This window comes from Sminthopsis crassicaudata, chromosome 4, assembly GCF_048593235.1.
Source record: "Sminthopsis crassicaudata isolate SCR6 chromosome 4, ASM4859323v1, whole genome shotgun sequence".
Classification (NCBI taxonomy): domain Eukaryota; kingdom Metazoa; phylum Chordata; class Mammalia; order Dasyuromorphia; family Dasyuridae; genus Sminthopsis; species Sminthopsis crassicaudata.
In genome coordinates this window covers 62,497,493-62,522,376 of record NC_133620.1, presented here as the reverse complement: position 1 = coordinate 62,522,376, position 24,884 = coordinate 62,497,493, and the positions used below count along the sequence as shown (strand labels likewise).

The window sequence follows — 24,884 nt, the reverse complement described above, 5'->3', positions numbered from 1 at the left end:
TGTGATGTTGTTACCCATGTAGGATGAGGGAGCTGTGACTACTAATTGACTGAAAGAATGTTAAGCTTGATGCTATATACCTATATAAAGAATTTACTTTAGTATAAAAACTTCAGAAACATGGAAAGAAAAAGCTAAAGGAAGGGAACTGAAAAGCACATTTACTCTTGTATATTCTTTGATACATTCTAATCGACAGATCACCGTCAAATTTCTGTTTGTTAATCAAACAGATCAGATATATTGCTTGAATATATTGATAGATTTATTTTATTTATTAAAATTTATTTACTATGGTCTTCTATATAACTAGTAATTAATGGGATAAGCTGGTGAGTATAAGTTAATGGCTACCCTTCTCCTTAAGAATGACCAGGGAAAAAGTTTTTTTGTCCAAAATCCCCAAATCTAGCCTGATACCTCTCTTAAAGATAGGAAAGATCACTCAACGTCCAGCAGTCCTGCATCTTGCTGGCCCCTCCACTAAGAGGAGTGTGGACATGGAACTCCTCCACTTTCCGGACCTGATCTAGGCCAGACATCAGATCATTCATAGAGGTTGCTAGCCACAGCAATACATACTTTCACTTTCACACTTCTTACACAAGTAAATTGATAGGAAGAAAAGTAGAGTTCTCTATTTCTATCAAAGAAATGATGATTCCATAGAATGTTTATTTGGTATTGTGTTCCTATTTTAGTGTCTGTCTTCACCAATATTTAAATGTCAATATGTCTAATGAAATGAGCTAAGTAGTAAACAAAGTTTTCTAGAATGATTTCGTATATTTGGGAGGAAATGCATCATCACTAAAGGGCAGATGGTTCAAATTCCTTATAGAATAACAACAATGGACAATAGAATATCAAAGAGATGTAGGAGAGTTCTAGAGATCATCTCATCTGAAATGTACAAAAATACCCTCCATAGCAAGAATTCCTAACCTTGTCATGGATCTCATCTGGCAGTCTGATAAGATCTATAGACTGCTCCATCTTACCTGGGGGTGATTTTATTAATTGTTTCTCATGCCTCAATTTGTTTCCCTTCTTATTTCTACTTTCTAGTTTTCTTGGCTTCCTTTAAGTCCCACCCATATATCCTACATTCTGTTAATCAATCAATCAATCAACAAACATTTATTAGGCATCTATTATGTGTAAGATATTGTTCTAAGCAATGGGGATACAAACCAACTAACCAACCAACCAACCAACAAAGAAAAACCTCAAAGACAGTTCCTGCCCTTCCAATCTAATGGAGGAGACAACACGCAAACAAATACATGCAAGGCAAGTGATATACAAGATAGATAGAAAGTAACAGAGAGAAGGTACTGGAATTAAGAAGATTGGCTTCCTATAGGTGGTAAGGTTTTATTTGGGCCTTAAAGAAAACCAGGTTAGTCAGTAGTCTTAGTTGGAGGAAGAAGAGTATTCCAAGAATAGGGGAAAGCCAGGAAGAATGTCCATAACTAGATTGTCTTGTTTATGGAACAGTCAGGAATCCAATGTCACTGGATCAAAGAGTTTGTGCTGGGGAATAAGATGTAAAAAGACTGGAAAGGTGGGAGAGGATAGGGTTCAAGAGGGCTTTGAATGCCAAACAAGAGCATTTTGTATTTGTTCCTGGAGACAAAAGGTAGCCACTGGAGTTTTTACAGATTAGGAAAGTGATCATGATTAGACCTGCATTTTAGGAAAATCACTTTAGTGGATGAACGGAGAATGGATTGGAATGGGGAGACACGTGAGGTAGCCAGACCCACCATCATGCTATTGCAATAGTCAGGCATGAGGTGAAAAGGTCCTATGCCAGAGTAGGAGCAGAATTAGAGGAGAGAAGGAGATGTATTTGAGAGGCACAGCAAAGGAGAAATCAATATCCCTTTGGCAACAACTTGGGATATAGGAAATGAGAAACAATGAGGGATAAGTGAATGAGGGACTGAGAGCATGGCATTGCCTTTCATGTAATAAGGAAAGTAAGAGGGGAAGGAAGATTAGGGGGAAAGATAATGAGTTCTTTTTTGAACATATTGAGTTTAAGATTTCTATTGGGCATCCAATTTGAGATACCTGAAAGGCAGTTGGAAATGTGAAACCACAGGTCAGCATAGAGACTTGGGTTGGAAAGACAGATTTGAGAATCATAGGCATAGACATGCTAATTAAGCCCATGAAATCTGATGAGATCATCAAGTGAAGTAATGTAGAGGAAGAAAAAGGCCCAGTATAGAAGCCAAAGGAGCTCCTACAGTTAGAGTTGATGTGGATGAGGATCCAGGCAAAGGAGACAGAGAAGGAGCCATCAGATAGGTAGAAGGAGAACCAGGGGAGAAAGGTATCCCAAAAACCCAGAGAGAAGAGAATTGTCAAGGGGAAAAGGGTGATCAGTGTGAAAGGCTGCAGAGAAGCCAAGACTTCTTGTAGGAACTTAGCTGAAGTTCTCTTAATGCTAGTACCTTCCTTCTGTTGATTCTCTCCAGTTCATGTTATATAATCTACATCTTGTTTCTACAAAGCTGCTTCCTCCCATCACCACCACCCCCAACTCCTTGAGAGTAGAGCCTCTTTTTTTCTTTTTTCCCTAGCACTTAAAACACTGTTGGGCACATAGTAGGTGCTTTATAAATGTTTCTTAATTGACTTCTCAGAATGTTTTAAAATTTATAAAACAAAATATATAAGATTATAAACTGCTGAAATAATTATTAATGTTAATTTTTAATTCATAAATTCCAGCTTAAGAACCCCTGTGCTCATTTATTTTTTATTTGAACCATTCATTACCTTTTGGCTTTTGGACATTTTTAATTATTAAGGGATTATTTGTTCCCTTTTGTAGGGAAACATGCCTCTCTGCATTTTCTACCTAGTGCTTCTAGCTCTATTCCCTGAGTCTAAGCAGACCAAAGTTTAATTCTTCTTCCACATGACAAGTATCTTTCAAACACTTGAAGAGAAAGAGAGTTATAGAGTGTTCTCCCAGAGTGATTACATCTTCCCTAGGCTGGAGAAATAGGATTTTAAAATTGAAACTTGTAGATCATGTTTCCTTTACTATCCTGGTTGTCCTTTTATGAATACCATTCATGACACTCCCCAAAATGCAATACTCAGAAATGAACAAAATATTCTAGATACAGTCTTTCCAAGACATTACAGAACAGTTACAAATCTGTGGCAAGAACCAGAAACCAAAGTAGGTAACCACCAATTGGAGGAAAAGAACTCTGTGGTACATGACTATAATGGGCCCAAAAATGATGGGAGGGGAGGGGGAAAGAATGGAGGGAAGTCTCAGGCAGTGTGCTAAGAACTTTACAAATATTATTTCATTTGATCTTTACAACAAGCATGAGAAGGAGGTATTATCTCCGTGTTATAGATGAAGAAACTAAAATAAACAGAGGACAAGCACCTTGGCCAAGGCCACACAGTTATTAAATGTCTGTAACAATTCTGAATTCTGGAGTGTTCCTGACTTCAGGCCTCACTCATTAACTACTGTGCTACCTAGTTGCAAGGCTCCTTAATAGACAGGAACAAACGAAACAAAATAGAATACCTGGAGGTGGGGGAATTATTTTTTAGTAGTGTCATATGATATCACTAATCTGTTCTTGGTTCAAGAACAACTCTTAGAAGGGAAAAAGGAAAAATGGGGAAAGATTTATGATCTACAATTCTAACGTTTTCCTTTCTTAGGAAAATGGTGAGTATAATGAATTTGGAGAGCAGAACTTAATTTAACAAAGTTTAATTATGCCCCTTCTATAGGCAAAGCACTACCCTAGGTACTGGATTAATCTGGTTTATCCTTAAATAACCCAGATATGTTTTTGTTAATAAAAAGAATTGTTATATGAAGTATGATTAAAAGCAATGAAAGAACTGTGTTGCTAGGGAAAATCTCATCACTTTATGGTTATATATATCAAAAAAGCAAGTTCCAAATAAGTCTCAAGAATTACTCAAGTTACATCAATTTAAAATAAATCAGATAGGATACAGAATGTAGTCATTTCTATTTTCCAGTTAAAAGAAAAAATATTCATAGACTCTTAACTTGCATTTCTTGATTTTCTAACCCATGCAACAGAGAAAGATCATCAACATGAAGAATGAACCATTCCACAAATATTTTTGTGTACCTATATACATATTTTTAATAACTTATATAGACATATAGAAATACAAAATCTATATAAATATCCATCCATGCATACATTTTATAGTCTAATAGTATTTTATTTTTCCAATTATCTGTAAAGACAATTTTCAAAATTCACTTTTTAAAAAGATTTTGAATTTCAAAATTTTTTTCCCTCCTTCCTCTCTCCCCAAGATAGCATACAGGTTATATACATGCATACTTTTTTATTTTTTAAATTATTATTATAGCTTTTTTATTTACAAAACATATGCATGGGTAATTTTTCATTATTGACCCTTGCAAAACCACCTATTCCAACTTTCCCTCCCTTCCCCCCATCCCTTTCCCTAGATGGCAGGTAGTCTATAATACATGTTAAATATGTCAAAGTATATGTCCTATATAAATCCAATATATGTATACATATTTATACAGTTATCTTGCTATACAAGAAAAATCGGATCTAGAAAGAAAGAAAAAAATTTGAGAAGGAAAACAAGAATGTAAGCAAACGATAACAGAAAGCGTATTCCACAAATATTTACTAAGCACCTAAGTAAGTGTACAGAAATTTTTACTAATGTTGGGAAAAGCTATTATTTAGATAAAGCCCTGTTTATGCCCACATGATGAAGCTAATAGTCTAGTAGGAGGGCAAAATATACGGATAAATAACTTTAAAACAAAATAATGAACAGTGTAAAAAAGTTCCAAGGAGAAAAGGTTATTATTAGGAAAGGTTTCTTGGGGGGAGGGGAGGAGGCAAGCAGCATTTCCAGTGGTTTTAAAAGCTGTATAGGAGTATGACAAAAGATAAGGATGAAAGGAAGAAACTTTAGTGGAAGTACTGTATAGGAAAGTACATGTATGTACTTTACGTGTATGGGAGATGATCTATTTTGGTTGTAGTATATTAGAAAAAAATAACAAGGTTAAAAAGATGGAATGGGACCACACTAATGAAGTCCTTGAATATAAGGATTGCATACACATTTGCATTCAAAATTGGTAAATTTTGTTATTCAATCACTTCAGTCATGTCTAACTTTTCATGACCTCATTTAATGTTTTCTAAGCAAAGACACTGGAATAGTTTGTCATTTCCTTCTCCAGCTCACTTTACAGATGAGGAAACTGAAGAAAACAGTTTGAATTAAGTGACTTGCCCAAGGACACACTGCTGATAAGGTCACATTTGAATTTAGATCTGATTCCAGGAGCTCTATCTACTGGTCCACATAACATAGCTGCCCTTATTTGTTAACTAAGAAACAAATGGAGGGTTTTGTGCAGGGGTGTAATATCGCTAGACTTATTTATAAGCAACATATATTGAATGTTAAAATAAAGAGGGCGTCTCAACGTGGTAAGGAATTGACAACAATCAGAGCAAGTTTGTGTCATCATTAAAATTACACAAAAGGTTGGTGTCCTAGCTGCATTAACTTTGGGATTACTCTGATCTTCTTCTCCACCATTCTCCAGAAGCAGAATGGTCATCATCAGGATAACTTCATCATCCTATGAGCTCATCAGACGCAATACTCTAAGATTTAATCATTACCTTCAGTCTCCCTGCTTACAGAATGGGATCATGAATTTCAAACCTCCATTGGAGAAGAGAGCCCAGCTCAGCCTTCTCTCCATTTCTCACTTTACTACTTTGGAACTCCTCCTACTGTCTGCACTACTATGTCCCCCCATCACTACTTTTTCCAGTTTTCAGTTTAGTAGGATACTGCTACCATAATCACCATTCCTCTCCATTCCACTCCCACAAGCTTTTCAGGTTCTTTTTGTGTATAATTTTTTTTTCAATAAAACAGTAAACTCCTAGAGGGCAGGAACCATCTTTTTGTATTTATTTTCCCAGTGTTTAGCACATTGTGGCATATAGCTGATGATCTACAAATGTTTACTGACTATAAATATAAAGAAAATAAGATATGGACCTAGAACATACCTTACACATCATTTGGTCTAATCTTAAGTGTGAGGAAACTGAAGTTTTGAGAGGGGAATAATTTGCACAAGGGTTACACATCAGTTCAAACCTAAATCCTATGACACCGACTTCTTTATCTATTATCAACATAGGGCTTTCTCTCAAAACATGAGAAAGCTAAGACAGGATGTTAAGACACTATCAACAGCAGTCATGCTACTAGTAATACAGCCTATACTAATGTAAAAGAGGACAGAGGAGACATCTGGCAGCAGCAGGACCAACATGATTTGGTAATGGATTGGATAGAAGAGAGGAGGGGGAAAAGCTAGTCAAACATAACACCAAAGTTTAATGATTTAATAGTGGTATCATAGAATGAAAAAAGTGAAGTCCCAAGAAATAAACAAAAGCTCTCAGAAGAGTCATTAGCACTGGATATAGATCATTTGCATAAAAATGATCACCACAAACAAGTGAATAAGATAAAGGGACAAAGTATATATGAAGAAAGGCAGTTCCCACCTTCAAGAAGCTTACTATCTAACTGAGGATGACAACTCACGAAAGGAAGCTGAAAAAAAAAATCTAGGAGAACATCCAAGGTCAGGAAAAATATGAGGAGTTAGTGATGAAGACTAAGGTAGATGAATAATGAGAAGACTAGGACTACTCTAAACGTGAATTTCAAATAACTCAAGAAAGGGGGAAAAGGAATGTTCTTTGCCCAGATAAGTCTGATGGTTGTCTTCCGGATTTGAAGAGGACCAGAATGATATCACTATGTTAGAGTCAAGTTAGTGTGTTCAACTGTGGTTGATAAGACCAATATGAGCTCAGAATGCTCTGCCACAGCTAGGATATAAAAAGTCCCTATCAATATTTCAGGTAGACTCACTAACTTTGATCATTTTTATATTTCTTCTGATCTATTTCAATTCTGCTTTGTTCACCTTCTCTGATGAGGGCATGCCATGCTGAATGGTCCTGTGCCAGTGTTTCCCATAGCATACAATCAATTCTAAAGTTCTGATGAGATACCTTGAGAGTGTCCTTGTATTGTTTTTTCTGACCATCTTGTGAGTGTTTGCCCTGTATGACTTCTGCATAAAAGTCTTTCTGGTAAGTATACATTAAGCATTCTATACAATGTGGCCAGTCCAATGGAGTTGTGCTCTCTGCAGTAGAGTTTAGCTCAGGGGGTCTTCTGCTTGTTGCTTTTTTCCCCCCAGAAAATAATATGTAAAGCACAGAAAGGGCAAGGTTAGGTCAGTTACTGACTGATCTGCGATGCCTTATCTTAAGTTTTTGATATTTGGGGTTTGTCCTCAAGATAAAAATGAATTATTCCAACAAATGTACATTTTTAAGACATATCTGGGCTTTCTGGAGTTTAACTAATGACAATTTCAGATATTCTAACAACAATTTTCAGGAATTATAAGTTAATATATGTTTAATAATGTATTCCTGTGTGAATTTATGTCATATCACAAAATCTCATAGGGAAAAAGTGAGAGGCAATCTAATCTAATCAGTACCTGATCAAAATTACAGGATGAAACAATGTTATAGGACACAATTAAGTTACCTTTAAAAGAAGGAGCTGACCAGAAAGAGTATTCTGTTAGACTAGCCAAATTTAAATATGCATAACTTATTAAAGAGTTTTGAAATGTAAATTCTGAACTGACAGAATTTTAGGATTCAAATACTTTCTTCTTCATTGCACAAAATAAAGAAATTAAATTACTCCAGAACTTGATAGATATAGGTGGGAAGATTACTAACAATAGAGAGAGGGAAACATTTGAAATCTGTGGAAAATACCTACCCCACGTGGTTTAAAAGGTTATTCAAGTCCATCTCTATTTCGCTCTTACATAATCTGGATTAATGGTATAAAATTTGATTATTAAGATATTAAAAAAATTTCACAAATGGTTGACACAGTAGTAGAAATATGCAGAAATGGATTTCCACAAATTATATAACATAATATAATTGTGATATATGTAAATGTAGGCTATATGATTTTTTATTTATTCTTCCTATTAAACATATGTTTAAAAAAAAAATAAAGGTCATTCAAAGCAGAACAGAGAAAGGTGAAGCGGTATTAATATGGATGATTGGCTTACTACCAGTAAAAAAAAGCTGTATCCGATAAAGAAACTGTATATGGAAGAATGGTGGAAGAGAACCACATAAGAATAAATAGAACAACAAGAACATTAAATTAGAAAACAGAAAAAAAAAAAAGCATTCCAATTCTAGCTTGGGCATTATAACTTGGGCAAGTCATAACCATTCAATTTCCTCACAGGGGCTAAAATTACCTCCAACAAACTAGCTAGCAGAGTAGATCGAAGCTGAGAAATAAAAAAAATGAGATACAATAAATGGATACACAGTGTTTTGTAAACCAGAAAGCATTATTAAAATATAAGATACTATTATCAGGCCTGATTAATAATAATGGGTCTCAAAGCTGTTCTTATTCTATTCTAAGTTATTTTTCTATTTGTAACCATCAGAACCTTTTCAAGTCTGTCAGATTCCTATTAAAATAGTCTTTCTGCTAGAGTTATAATAAATGACTTCAGATCTTCGTGTCATTTGTCCTGGCAAATAACCTGCAGAGTCTTTCCCATTCCCAGGAACACTTTTCAGTTTTACACTGGCCATACAGGGCTTCCAAAATTTTCTTACATCAATTTTTCTTCTCTCTCTCTCTCAGAGAAAGATTAGAAAGAGGACAAGTTCAAGGTTAAAGTACTAGTAACTGCTACCAAGAAAATGTCCAGAAATCACTTCTGAAAACCACAATAGTTAATGGGATATTTCACTATCATTCATAGGATCAGGGACATACCACTACTAAATGATGTCTAATTCCAGAATGGAATTCAATTAATGCTAAGAAACCACTGAATAGCTTTAGAAAAAATACCTAAATATTTATCCTATTCCTAAAGTCGATTTATATAACGGTAGGAATATTGCGCGGCAATGAATCGGATCATGTAGTGAATCAGATCATGTAGCAAACCGATGGATTTCATACTGAAAAAATCCATGAGAGCTCATCTCTCTTTCATATAGAGATGCTTCCCTGACCATAATTTTAAGAGCTTCTACCACACATAAAAGAGGAATCAATACTGAATCAAAAGGAGATGGCAAATATTCTCTTCCAGCTTTTACAGCCGCACCAAACCAATGTTTCAAAAGAAAACTGCCCAAGAGGAAGCTCGGCACTCTGTAATTTCTCAACTAGTTAAAAAAAAAAAAAAAAAAAATTAAGTATCTCACTGAGCCAACACAATGGAAACCAAGAAGATACAATTTGAACCACTAACCACCACACCTTTATTATTAGAAAGTGTGATAAACGTATTTACAGAGCAGTAACATCTATTGCCAGGGGGCTAGCCAAAATCTGCAGGGCCATTTTTGCCTTCAGACCCAGAAGAAATACCTGAAGAAACTGGGTTTACAACAAAGCTAATCCTCCATTCAATGGCTGATAGAGAGAGCCCAAAAGGAGAAAGGTGTTTACTGGGAGGCACCTTATTAGGTTACTCATTTCTTGAAAAAAAAAAAAAAAGTCATATGGATTAATGTGTGTATATAGTACATGTGAATGATTAAATAACTGCCCAACTGACATTCAGAATCATTGTTCCTTCACAACAATGTAACCATTATAAAGACTCGATGCTTAGATTATAGAGTCAAGAAATTTGACCCGAGCTCCCATCCCCTCAAAAGCAAACACAAGTACACAATAAGGTTACTTCACTACAAGGATGCCAACAATAGGTAGGCTTTTTAAAGAGGAGATTCAGGACAGGGAGAAAAGAGAAAACTCAAATTGGGTATTTACAATCACTTCTGATTTTTAAAAAATTGTTTTGAAGTTATTAGCCAAAGTATATTTTCACCTCAGCTACATACTCCAATGATTCTTGTAATAAATTTTAGATAAAGGTACTAACAGATATGGGATTGAATCACAACTACCTACTAGCCATATGACAACCTTGGGCAAGTCACTTCTGAGACTCAGTTTCCTTGTCTGTGAAATGGGGATAATAAGATATGATCTCCCTCACAAGACTTTCGAGCAAAGAGATTTATAAAATGTAAAGGGATGTGTGAATGGTTATAATTACTGGTTATAGATATATGCATTATTTGTATATACTTGTTTCATGATACAGGGGCAGCATGACACAGGTATGACAGCACCGGACTGAGTCAGATGTTCATTCAAGTCTTGGGTATGCCCAGATTTTTTATGTCACCTTGGATATGTCACTTCTACTAACATTCTTCTTTCCTCTATAAATTAAGAGCCCCTCAGCCTACCTACCCAACAGGATTGGTTTAAATTTGATATTGGTATTTCGCATGGCAAAGCAATCCAAAGGAAAATTAATTTTTTTTTAAAAACTGTGTTTTAAATATAAATAGTACACAAAAGATCCAATTTATCTGTGTGAATAAGGCACAGTTCTAAAATATCAGATCCCTTTAGAGATGAATCTTGGTAGAATCAAACTACTCTCAAGAAAATAGTTTATATGTACTTCACACACACTGACCTTGTTATAGGAGAATATTCCCTTATATTAAATTTCAACATATTCACAATACCTCTGAAAGTTAGCATAAATTTGGGGGGATCATCACCTGCTGCTATAAGAGTGGTCTTTCTTGGAGCACTGATGACTAAATACAAACACTTCCTTTTTCTACTAGCAGCTCAGGAAGACAAGAAGTATAAACAAAAAACCCTTTTTACTTCGCTCTTTAGAAAATGGTTGAAATATTTCACAAACACAAAATCCCAAACAAAATTATACCACAGAATATTTTCACAATCATTCCCAAGACGATTAACTGTTTCTAGAATCTGAAAATTAAAATTATCTGATTTAGTTATATAATTGAATATACAATTAAGTTGTTGCCCATTTATAGAGAAATGCCTTTGCAAAAAGGCAGAAATAATTACATAAACTACCACTTGTGTGTGTGTACATACAATATGCTTATATATGTATGTACTATGCATGAAGAATCATCTATGTGAATGAATACAAATGACACATAGATATACACATGCACAGAGACAAACATACATTTCTGTGTTTGTATAATTGTACACACATATAACTACACTTATCTAAACATATCTATTTACATATGTACATATATGGCAGGTACTTTGAACCAAATAGTTTTACAATTGAAAATTCTTTCATTATTAGCACTTCTTAAGCAATTTACCTAAAGTTTAACATAGCTATACATATACTCTGTACTATTCTAAATGTCTTACAATAGTATATAGTGTGCACAAACCTATGAAAAAATGTAGATTCCCATTGTTTTCTGTACTTGAACTCACAAACAATACTCTTATTTTCAACTTAGTAAACTAAAACTTGGCTGCAGTAGGGGGTGACTAGTCTATTAGACATGAATAATAACATCTATATCTGCATTCGTTCCAAGAAGTATTACCTACCATAGTTTTGGGTTTGCTGATTGCCACAAGACTTGTAAGGAAGTCCTCATCATACAGCTGGCTAAAAACATGAGCATCGTAGGCAACCATTATGGAGATTTCTTCCATCATCTTGCCAGCTGGCTTTCTAACAGCAGCAGCAGCAGCAACTGCACCAGAGCCAGACCAGGTTCACTATCCAAAGAAAAATCTTGCTGCAAGCTCAGTGCCAATGAACACACCCACCTGAAGAAGATACAGTGGGTGGAGTGTCACAAACCAAAAGAAAAAAAAAAAAAAAAAAAAAAGATACCAAAGCCTTGTCTTGCAGTTCACCCCTGGTGGGAAGAATAAGGGAGGTTGCTGTTATCTCTGTAGGAAGTGAATGCTATAAATTCATCTTGAATTCTCAACTCAGAACTTGGAAAATTCAGTTTCTAAAATTTTTCCTCAAGCCTCAGGAAAAAAAAAAATTCCCTCAGTTAATATTAGAAACCTTACGCCCACCAAGAAAAAGGTAATTTAACAAAAGTTTTTCAGTTCCTGGTAGAAAGATGAAAATTTCAACCAAAACAAAATTCTTCTTAACAGTCCATCTTTGTCCAGTTTGTCTCTATATGAAGGTACTTCTTCTTGAGGGGGAAGTTTAAGATTTTCTTAAAGTACTTCTTGTGAATTCTGCACGTTCAAAGGAAAGGATGGGATGACAACTTTTAGTTTTTTAAAGTAGCATACTTTTTAAAGAAGTACAAATTTTAAAACATCCTCCACACTACTGGAGGAAAGAACAATTTCCTCTAATAGTATTTTTATTTTTAAAAAGTTGCAAAAAAGCAAAATGATATATGGATAGCAACAATAACCACACCCCAATCTCCAGCTCTCTAAGGGAAGAAGGGGGAAAAAAAAAAAAAAAGTAACATCCAAAAGCTTTCAGCAGAGCTCTTGATCTGACTTTCTGTTACCAAAAAGTAAAGTTTCTGCTTTAAAAATTAAAAGGTACTTGCTTAGAGAAAGGCAAGCATTTCTAATCAAAACAAACCACTCTTGGAAAGAAAGACTCCCTGCATTTTATTTTAAACAAAAGAAAAACAACATAAATCTCCTCCCACCAGTTTAATTTTCTTTATCACTGATTTTCAAGGGTAGATTTAATTACAAAAGTGAGAAGACAGCCGTGGTTGGTTATAGCCTCGGCCAAACACACGGAAAAGGTTCAGCTGTGGAAAGCACAGAACTTCCGGAAATACCTCCAATGAAAGCAGAGAGGGTGGGAGATGAATTCTGAAAGCTCAAACATTAACATTTTAAAAGTTATTTAAATGACCTCACAGAAAATACTGCCAATATTCTACTCTATGGAGGAAGGATGAAATGAAGAGAAAAACAAAAAGCAGAGGAAATACCTTTAAAGCCCGTGTTTAAAGTGACTACAAAACTTGATAAGATGTAGTCTTTCTTAGAAAGAATCCCATTATAAAAACCCAATCCTAAAGTAAAGCTGGAGAACTAGCTCTGTTGGAAGGGTATTCCTTCAAATCTGAGAATGAAGGGAGTCCCCAAAGCAGAAGGCTATAGGTCATATGGAAATTTCTCTCCAACAGACCAGCAGCAAAGATACAAACCGTCGCAGGTTTGCTTTCCAGAACAAAAACAGGATAAACCCCAAGGCGTCCTCCTCTTTCCCTCCCCCCCACCCATTTTTCCTGGTCTATCTCTCCACAAGAAGAACATGGTTATTTAAATAGCACCATGTTAAATTTGCATGTGAAAAGATCTAAGCAACAGCTGGAGCATTCTGGATTAAAAACCAAACAAACCTTCCCCTTAAAGAGGAAGGGGGGAAAAAGACACCTTATTGCTAGGAAACAGAAAAGCGTTTTAATAGGCTTATTAGAACAAAAATGCAACACTTGAGGTGAAATCCGCAAGATTAAAACAGCTGCCAACTCTATTTAACTCTTGCTAAAGCAAGTTAACATTTTCATTTGAAATTTTCCTGAACCGCAGCATTGTGACTTCAGTGACTATTTCTCTTTTAAAGATTTTCCCCTTTGCTCCAAGATATTTATATTTTTTAACACAAACGTTTAAAAAAAGTGACAATTGAGCAAACAAGGCATTTTACAAGGAATTCAAACAGTTCGTACCTGGTAGGCTTTTAAAATGTTCCTGGATCTTTTCAGAAGAGCTTTAAAAGATACTAGGCACTTCCTGGTGCACTCACTAGCATCCGAAGGCTTCAGCTGGATCTAGTAGCACCTTTTGCACTGGAGGGAAAAGAAATCCTTCCAGGCTTTCGTTTTTCTGCTCTGCTACTGAGACTTAGAGCTGCCCAATGTATCCTGTGATGTATGAATGAGGTACAGACACCTGTTGTTGAAGGTAAGAGAGTGGCTTCCCATAATTCCTCACTCGCTGCTGTCAGCCACCCAGTGGCAAACAAGAATTATAACTGCCTTTGAACAGTCACAAAGGCACCTAGGGAGCCAGTGTACAGTGTGACAATAAACATTATTATTCCCTACTAATGAGATCACTACACCTAGTCAACAGAAGGGATGGAGAGAAGAACAATACAGAGAAGTCTAGGTGATTCACTGCATTTTATTTATTCCTAAAATCATAAGATTTTAGCCTTGGAAAGTATCTTTAAAAAATCATCAAGTTAAAGCTACCTTATTTTATAGACAAGAGATGTGAAGTGAGAATATGGTTACTTAAGAGAAAGCAGTGAAGGTGAACTTAGAAGGTGGGTCATTCCATTTCAAATCCAGTGCATTCTTTTTCCTGCCTCATTTAAAATGCACTTAAAATCATCATATTAATCACAGTATTTTAAAAATATATACTTTATAAAAAATTACAGAGATTTATATTTTCCTTTAAGACTCCAAAGGTCATATAAATGGCACATCTGCAATGCCATAAAAATTCTTTGGAATTTAAATATTCCAAGTACTGATTTGTTGTCTTAATAGAAATTATACTTAATTAGGTAAAGTCTGACTAGGATGATATCTGAAGAGTTCTCATGTGAGAGGTCCTTTAATATAGCCACAGAAATGATATTAGATGTTTTATAAAGTTCCTAGCTCCCTGCTGTTTAGGTGTGCTGTTAAATAGGTTTTTGTCTTGTTAGTGATATTTTGAAAATGTTCCGTCCTACTCGTTTTCAGAGGTCAGGGATAAAAGAGAAGTATGAAGCTATTCTCTTTTGCAGAAAGCCTATTTCAGATTCTGCAAAAAGTTGTGTTTCTGGTAAATACTCTTTGAAAATGAGTTTTCCTATTCTGGCTCTAATACCATCATCATAAAGCAATCAAACTGACACAGACAGTGATGGGCTTTCATCTTCACATTTACCTACATTCACCAAGATCTGAAGGAAGAGTAAACTAATTTCCCTCAATGCCCACAGCATCCTTCTGCAGTTTCAGACTGAACGGCTCACTGTCCAACTCCAAAAGGAAAAAGGGGTATTCCCTTGGATCAGTAAATAATTCCCAAATTTTTACAAGAAAGAACATTATGCAAAAAGGAAGATATTTAATGTTAAAACTGCAGACAACTTTAAAACCTTCCTAGGCAGTCCATTCCAAAAGACAGATGGTTGAGAATAAAAGATCCATTAAAAAGGTGATCTCTCTGAGTACAACCATATGCAGTCTACTGTACAAACATTCATTGAGAGCCTCCTATGTGCCAAGCACTGTGCTAAAACAGTCTCTGCTCTCAAAAAGCTCAAATCCTTACTGGGGAATCCTTTCTGAAATGGGAAACTTGAAGTTTGGGCAGTTATGTCATTAAATAGCCTTGTGATCTAAGGCAAGTGACACTATTCATTTAGTCATCATTGAGACATTTGCTATATACATCCACTATTAGCAATGTATTGGCTAATTCCTGGACTTCTCTAGAACTCATTTTATTTATTTATATAATGAGGGGAATGAGATTAAATGATTTCTAAGATTTGTACCAGTATTAACAACTTGGGATTTTTAAAAACGATCTATCATTGTTTTGGAAAAGGGGACAGGAGGGAGGGAATAATGACTTGCTTCCTGTAATAATGCATTGGGGACAGCTTCAAAAACATATGGTGGATGGAAAAAGGAATACTGCAACGGCCATTTGGAAAACAGCTAAATGAATTTCCTTTGGAAATTTACACACACACACACACACACACACACGCATCTGTCACATTTACTTCATCATGAGATAGGACAAAAGGAGGGTGATATCAGGTGATCAGGACAATAGTAAACTAACAAATATCATTCCTGGAAGTAGACTCTTTAAGGATGTGCTACAGATAACTGCTAAATTCATATATTTATTATACTGCTTCCAGATACTGCTTATTTAACAGATCCCAAACAGAACTCTATTGGGAATGGTTTTACTGCCAAAAAATCCAAGAACCTAAGTTTTTCTGAAATGCCAGTTTAATGTTATTCACCCTAGGCAAGAAGAGGTCTTCACAGTTTCTTCTAAATTTTTTATGTGAATCGCTCAGCATGTTAAAATTTTTTGGATCTTGACATTGCTATAGCTATTCACTGTCACAGGTATACTCTCAAACCATCTGCGTAATTGATTTTTTTTTCCTTCCTATTACTCCTCCAAGGAAGCTGGCCTGTTTTAAGGAATCATCTGACCCTCAGAAGAAAGGCAATGATTCTATTTATCTATTTTTAGAATCCCTCTGTACATTTTGATTCAATACTAATAATGAAAAGAGTGGATCCTCCATATTGCTTTATAGATTACTGTGTGTTTACTGATTGATTGCAATGAAGGAAGCAATCAGGCACAATGCAAAGATCTGAGGATACAAAAAAAGAGGGAAAAGACAGTCTCTGTCCTCAAGGAACTTACAATCCAATGAGAAAACATATAAACAACTATACACAGAGAAAGCTTTTTATAGGATAGACAGGATATAATTAAAAGAGGGAAAAATTAAAGAGAAGGGTTTGCTTTTAAAAGGACTTAAAAGGAAGCTGGAAGGACAAGGAGGGAATAGGTGGATCAACCTCTTGTGGGGCATTATAGCAGTTTGTCTACTTTATTGCTTTAAACCAACAAGGTCTAAGCTCAAATGGTCTATATTTTATTCCCTTCCCTTAAGTGGGTCCTGGAGCTTTCTGTATAGAAATGTCAATCATATTAAGACATGATGAGCAACAGTAAAGCAATAAAACCCTAGAAAGTTCCTCATGATTCCAAAGTAACCAATAATACATGGCTCATGAAGGGCAGCTCTCATCAATCAATCAAGAGGTTTATATTAAGTGCATGCCATGTGTGCAGGCACAATGCTGAGTACTGAGGATACAAGTTCAAAGAATGAAGAAATCCTCTACCCTTAGCTTCCTTTCCAATGGGGGAAATGACAATTCCAAGTAAAACTGTATATAAGGTAAATGTAACATTAATTGAAACCTGAGCTGATTCTTAAAGGAGGCCAAGGATATCATGAATTAGAGATAAAAGGGAAGTGCCTTCTGGGTATGAGGGATGACCATGCAAAGATATGACAAAAAGGAGGAGTGTTTTATGTGTGAGAAACAAAGAAAAGGTAATTTTGACTGTTTTGCAGAGTGTGACAGAGAGGAGTAATGTACATGAGGTTGGAAGCATAGGGAGGGACCAAAAAGCAAAAGTGTTTAAGTAGTTCTAATCTAGTCAGTAGAAAGTCCTTGGAATTCTTGAGTAGAGGAATCATATGGTCAGATCTTAAGGAAAATTACTTGGGCAGAAGTATGACCAGTGCACTAGAATAGAAAAAGACTTGAGCCTGAATGGCTGGAGAGGAGCTTGTTGAACAATCCAAGGGTGATGGTAGTTATGTGGGTGGCGAGAAGGGGAGAATGGGGGAGATATCGGGAAGAAAGAAATAGTAGGATTTGGCAACTAAATGGAAATGTGGAATCAGAGAGAATGAAAAGTTGAGGATAATTACAAATCAGAATCCTGAAAGTGAACAGGTGGGTTATTTTATGAATAATAATCATATTAATGATTAAACTGAAACATATGTGATTATAAAACAATTGCTGAATAAGCTACAGACCAAGAATCCCATTAAGAAAAACGATATTCTTTAAGGATGTGTTGCTAATGCTTTTAAAATTTGTTCATTTCACGTTTTCACATTCAAAGAGTAACTACAAGATCTCTGGGACACTTGCTGATTGAGATCTGAAAAATCACTCTCATTGGGCTATTTTTCTTAGCCCTATGCTCTACTAAGCAAATCAAACAGCCCAGGTTTCTGCTCTCTTAATCTTTCAAGCTGGTAAAGTTCATGAAGACAAAAAATGAAATAGAGATTTTTATTTAATAAGACATGAATATAGAAACCAAATCAGTAATATTTCACAAGCTTTGCTATTTTGTCATCGATCCACATAGGCAGATTTCAGGGCATTAAAAAGAACATTAATTTTGGCCTTTGGTGTCAACCCACCTCTGCACCTTGTCTCAAGCTCCAATCAGTGAACAATGCTGCCATACCCTCCCATAGATCTGTCAGTGTTATATGTGGAGAAAAAACACAAAGGAAGGACAAAAATATGGCAGACAATAGAAGGGGCTCTGAAATCTTAGAGCCAAGGCTCTTCTTCCCCTCTGGTAAGATGTTTCTTTGTTCAATTCTACATATAGATTTTTTTTGGGAGGGATTAAAAATAATAGCTTTTTATTTTTCCAAAAACATCCAAAGATAGTTTTCAACATTCACCCTTGGAAAACCTTGTGTTTCAAAATTTTCTCCCTCCCTCCCCTAGACAGCAAGTAATCCAATATTGGTTAAACATGTGCAAGTCTTCTAAACATAATTCCACATTTATCATGTCCAAGAAAATCAAATCAAATGAGGAAAAAATATAAGCAAGCAAACGACAAAAACAAAGGTGAAAATACTATCTACAGGTAGATCTCAACAATGACTTACTTCTTCCTCTTCTTAAACAACAAAAGGACGATCTGCAAAGTCTCCAGAATAAATTAATATGTACATAATTCAGCAATTATTCTCTAGTCATATTAAATTCAGCAAGTACTTATTAAGCACTTACTGAGTGTAAAGCCATCTCTTTCTTTTCTCTCCCCCTCTTTCCCTCCCAATCCCCCTCTTCATACATATACACATATATGTATGTATATGTATGTATATATATGTATACATATGTATATGTATGTATATGTAATATATACATGTATATGTAAATCAGAAATAGCCAACTTTTCACAGTATTTACACAGGGGACAGAAATGGCCCTGGAAAGATAGGCCATTAAAGTACAGGAAAGAGAAGCCCCATAATTATCTGTATGACAAACCAAAGGGTGAGTATTATGGACAGGATCTTCACTTAAATCAGGGGACTTTACAATATCTAAGGAAGGAGTCTGGTTGCTCAAAGGATAGAACGCCTGGAGTCAGGAAGACTAGCTATGTGCATCTGGACAAGTTTTTTAAGCTTTATCTACCTTAGTTTCCTTATCTCTAAAATGAAAATGATAATAATAGCACCTACTTCCCAGAGATTGTTGTAAGGTGAATTGTGATATTTGCAAAATACCATATAAATGCTAGTTACTATTATTATAATAATATCTTCAGCCAACAATGAAAAATTTTCTTCCAGTGATGTTATGTATTAATTGATGGTAATTCTGTTTCCAGTTTTTACATGTGAACTAAGTATCATTATTTAGCTTCTTAAACTGTGGGTCTTAACTCAGATAGGATCTGGTAACAATGTGAGGACTGCAAAATTATGATTTGTTATCAATAAATATTTTATTTATATTCCTATTTTATATACCTATATACCTGGATTCACATAAAAATTACTTGGGCAAAAGAGTTGTAAATGGAAAAAGTTGAAGCCCTGGTTTAGAGGATCATAAGATTTGAAGATAAAAGGTATTGTAAAAGATAATTTAGTCAAACCCCTTCATTTTACAGAATCCCAGAAGGGATAAAATAATTTGCCTGAGATCTCACAAGGAATAATTAGTGTTGATGAGATTCAATTCCAGAGCCTCTGATTCTAGATCTAGTGGTCTTTCCATGATACTTTCTTACTTTTTTTGTTTTAAAAAAAAAAAGAGGCAGGAAAAAGTGGGATTTGCTGTACCATTCAATAGAAGAAATGAGAAATTGGGCTTATAAATTCTAGTGCTTGAAAAGAGAATGCTGATAATAGTCATAAAAGAAATAGGGATAAATTCAGAATCTTCTAAAAAGACTAAGGTGTTGGCTGAATGCTACACCTTATTCCACACCAAGCCTGGATGCCACAAGATATTCCTCCCACACATAGCTCTTCTTAACTTAATTTAGGAAGTAGTCTTTACCCACCTAATGATTTCAAATAATTCATTCATGACCACAAGCTTCTAGCAATAAAACCAGTGTGCTATTTGTTCCTTGCAAAAGGCTCACATTGGGTACTCAGTGCATGACGAGGCAAGGACAGACACAGATAAAGAACAGAACGATAAACTGGATGATGGTCACGCATCACAGAGCAGTGCCTGGGCTTGGTGAAAAGTCTAACAAAAACATTTCTTCCCCATCATGAAGAAATAAGGGAGAAGTGAAGTTGATGCTTTTTTTTTTAAAGGAAACTTCCAAAATCCAGATTTGATTTCAAGAAATGTTATTTGCCAAATACTCTAATATGGATATAACCTCTACTAAATGTTCTGAAGGAATGCTGAACATCAGTTTATGGATCCTGTCTTTAACAAGATATACAGAAATGAAAAATTAAACAACGTGATGTCATATAAGACCAAGAGAAATACAACTGGTGCAAATGTTAAAAATTTGGGATTTAGAGATAGAAGAGATCATGTTGGCAAAGTGGTCATGAAATACTTCCTGGAGATGGGGGACCCAGTGTGACATAGAAGGCTGGGCCAAATGTGGTGATGAGAGAATCCTCAGAGTAAAGTAAATTGTGCAGCCTCAGGGGCAGCTAAGAGAGTACAGGCCTGGGAGTTAGAAGGACCTGAATTCAAATGTGAACTCAAGACACTTGATTTCAGGAGACAGAGCACTGGGTTTGGAATCAGGGAGGGAGGAAGAAAGGGAAGAGGAAGGGGAGAGGAAGGGGAGAGGAAGGGGAGAGGAAGGGGAGAGGAAGGGGAGAGGAAGGGGAGAGGAAGGGGAGAGGAAGGGGAGGGGAAGGGGAGAGGAAGGGAAGAAAGAGGGGAGAGAGGAAGGAAAGAAGAGAGGGAGGAAAAAAGAAGAAAAGGGAAGGAAGGAAGAAAAAAGGGAAGAAGGGACGACAAGAAGGAAGGAAGGAGGGAGAAAATAGGGTACTCTGGCTACAGCTGAAGGACAGTAGGAAATAATGTGATAAAGAAAGATCAGAGATAGATGATGGGTCTAAGCTAAGTAACTTAACTGAATACCAGGTTAGAGAACAGCCACTTCATCTTGTTAGATAATTAGGATTTGGGAGGCAGAGAAATCACCTGACAATGTGAGGCTTGCAATGAGGGATTGGAAAGGGGAAATGTAGACAAGGAGATCAGATGAGAAGCAAGTATAACAACCACAGGGCCATATATTTAGAACTGGAAGGGACAATATTGGGCAGTGACTATGCAAAGGTTACACAGATGGCACAGTCAAGATTTGAATTCAGGATCTCTGACTCGAAATCCTGAATCTTTCCATTCTATCATCACTACCTTTTCTCCACTCCTATCCCACCCCCAAGGGTGAAGAAACAGGAGATGTGACTAAGGTGTCTACCTGATAGAAAGACAGGGAATTATGGAAGAGACTTTACCAAAATAAATAGAACTTGATACCTGACTGGATATAGGGAAATGGGAATGATGATATTAATGAGTGACAGGAAAGACAGAAGAGGAGGATCATGGCAGCTACTAAAAAATATATATACTTGTTAAATGCGTGATTGAATGAATGGTGGTTTGCAGTTAAAGAGAGCAGAAGGGGCAAGGAATCAAAGAAAGGAACCAGAGGAGAAGGACTCCTAATTGGACAGACTGTTTGGCAAAAACTATGGAAAGATTTGAGCTGAAGACTTTGGTGGCAATTTGTTATGGTGGGAAGAGCAATCAATCAAGCATGTATTTAAGTTTTTATTAAGCACCTACTATTACTGGGGAGATAAGGGACCAAAAAAAAAAAAACCCAACCCCTGCCCTTTTTAGTTTACTTTTTAATTTTCAGCTAAGTGGCACAACAGATAGAGCACTGAACTTGGAATCAGGAAGGCTCATCATCCTGAGTTCACATGTACTTACTAGCTGTGTGACCCTGGACAAGTCACTTAACCCTGTTTCTCAGTTTCCTCACATGTAAAGTTAGCTGAAGAAGGAAATGGCAAACGACTCCAGTATCTTTGCCAGGGGTCTTGCAGAGTCAGACATAACTGAAAGGGCTCAATAATAGACACAGCTTCTTAATTAGACTATTTAGCTGGAATCCACGCTTTGATATTAATTATCTGGGACTAAAGAATCCCTTTCTTCTAAAGGGGCATCTGTTTTCTTATCTCTAAATTAAAGGGACTGGATTAGATTCAAACCCCCTTTCAGCACAATGGATGAGCACCAGAGTTGGAGTCAGAAAGACCTGAGTTTAAATCCCGCCTCACACTTACTAGCTGTATTACTAGCTCTTTGCCTCAGTTTCCACATCTGTAAAATGGAGGTCAAAATAACACCCACCTCCCAGGGTTCTTGTAAAGATCAAATGAGATAAATGTAAAGCACTTAGCACAGTGCCTAGCACATAGTAAGTGATAAATGTTAGTTACTATTATTTCAAGAGAAAAATAAGGGGTAAATATAAATAGTTGGAATGAGATTCTTAGAAATTGAGAAGAGTAGAGAAACAAAGGCAAAGATAGAGGAGTTAACCTTTGAAAAGAAACATTGGAGTGAAGATTAAAGAGCCTCTTTCTTCAAGTAACTTAATAAAATAGGAGGCAAGAAAATCAATTTCTCAAGTACCTCCTCTGTGCCAGGCATAATCTGTCAAGAGTGGAACAGTAGTGTTGAAAGTAAAAGGGGACTTGAGAAGAGAGGATTTAGGGGACGGCAGGAGCTGGGACAGAAAGAGATTCATTGTTCTACCAGCTACCAGGAGAAGCCAGCATAGAAAAGGAGGGAGTGCCATGTACACACAGATCAGCCTCATGCCCTTTCCTCTGAAGGCCTCCATCCCTTTTTTGTACTTTGCTCTGTTTTGGTGGGTGATTTGGAAATTTCAATGAGTTTCCTGTCATGGATGACTAGTAAAGGTTAGTGCAGCTGCAGGTTAAATGTTGCTTAGTAGAAAGGAGAAGAGAAACTCTTCCTTCACATTTCCCTGACTGCAACAAGCAGCACATCATTGATTTTTATTATGAAGAATGATTGTCCATTTGGACAGGAAACAGAGAATAACATTTATTGTGGAGGAGTATTTATTTATTATAACCATTAGCAAAACACTTATTACTATAGGCCATGTCATGGAAACAGCTTTGTCCTGATAGTAGAATCTTTCTTTGTGTGGATCTAGTCATGGGATTTTCCAATACCCCAGTTTTATGTATTTTTATCTTTAGTAAAGATCCAAATGAAATATCTTGTTTAAAGCAGCAGGGTTTTTTTTTTGGTCAGATGCAAAAATGACCTTTAAAGTTTCAGCCAAGTGCAATTCAAAGATACCACTTATGAACTTTGAAAGACAATTTAAAATGGATACAGTTTACTAATACAGGGGATTTAGGGTTCTTTTAAAGAGACTACCAAGCTTCCAAAATTCATCTATGTGTTTTATTTATTAAAATAGTTTTAACTTATATTGAAAAGTAATAAACACTGAAAATAAAAAAATATACCACTAATCTCACATCTATAATATAAAACAAAAGGATAAAGACTTAACTTTAAGAAAAAAGATCATTAGTGTCTTTTTCCACATAAATGTCAAGTTCAGTTGATTAATATGTGTCTACTTACAATGTATAGGTTAAAAAAAAAGGCAATATTTAACAGCTGGCATTTATATAGCACTTTAAGACTCACAAAATATTTTACAGATACATATTATATTACTCGATTCTCATAACAACCCTGGGTGGCAAGTACTATTATTATTCCTATAGTTACATATATATATATATATATATATATATATATATATATGTATATATATAGTTACATAGTTATATATGTGCCTTATTGACAGACTTAGATTATAAACCCCAAGATGATAGGAAGCTGTCTACAAGGCTATAAATTGCTAATAATAAAAACAGCAAATCAAGTTTATATGGTACTTTAAGTTAGACAAAAGGCTTTAAGTGTTCTTATTAACCGGATTTTATAAATTGGGAAATTGAGGCAGACAGCAGTTAAGTCCAGAGTCAGAGAGAGCAAATACAGTATTTGGATCTGAATCTGAACTTGGGTTGTCCTGACATCAGCTTTTGTACTCTCACCCCTGAGCCCTCTGGTTGCCTTCTGTTTCCAAGTCAAGAATCCTTTCTATAAGTTTTTTTTTTTAATTAAAAAATTATTTAGTAAAGTTTGTCATTTTTATTTATTAGATTATTATTTTATTAGTTTTTTCAATTAAGTGTTGCTATGCCACAGTTCTCTTTTATTGTTTTGACTCAGTTTCCCTAACTGTTCTGACCCAGTCCTGACTCAGTTTCTCTAAGTGTTCTGCCTCAGTTTATAATAATCCTGCAAAACCTCCCCTCCCTCTTTATCAGAATATTTGATAAGATAAAAGATCTTATGTTTTAGAATATCAGAAAGCCTCTCCCCATCCCAAGCTACCAGAATGTGAGATACAGTTTTATCAAGACGCCTCTCCCCACCTCCAGGGTTCCTCTCCCTCACCTTAGGTCTTCCCATCTCCAGAGGCTCACCCCACCCCGTCAGAGTCCTATTCCTGCTCTCAGCACCCTGACTCCACCCCTGCCTCAGTATATCCCTCCTCCCCCCAGTCTGAGCCATGTGTAAATATATCAGAACACATTGTTTGCTGGATTCTTGGAGATGATGCTCTCATTCAGCCTTGGGAACAAACCATGGATCCAGTTGGTCCCAGTAAATCTCTCCCTTTTAAATAAATTATTAAATACTCTCTAATCTCTATCTTGCGTCAGTTTCTCCGGCATTACAGTGTCAGAGAAATAGTCATTTCTAGATCACAGTTTGCCCATCTGTAAAATGAGAGAGTTGTACTGAGGCCTA

At 35.9% G+C, this 24,884-nt stretch overlaps 1 protein-coding gene across 15 annotated transcripts in view; it reads right to left on the bottom strand.

Annotated features, from left to right (window-relative positions):
* Positions 1–24,884, bottom strand: part of RABGAP1L (RAB GTPase activating protein 1 like) — a 665,899-nt gene that overhangs the window by 85,011 nt on the left and 556,004 nt on the right. Inside the window, exons 1-2 of one of the 15 annotated variants that reach the window (XM_074308406.1) lie at positions 13,773–14,098; positions 11,644–12,300 (exon numbers count right to left, since the gene is read on the bottom strand). The exons of 11 other annotated variants lie outside the window; for them this stretch is intronic. In XM_074308406.1, the coding sequence (XP_074164507.1) occupies positions 11,644–11,754 (111 nt within the window). In that variant the 5' untranslated portion in view covers positions 11,755–12,300; positions 13,773–14,098. Of the gene's footprint in view, positions 1–11,643; positions 12,487–13,772; positions 14,099–24,884 lie in introns of those variants that run through there. 3 more of the 15 variants (XM_074308407.1, XM_074308415.1, XM_074308408.1) reach the window with 3 other exon arrangements.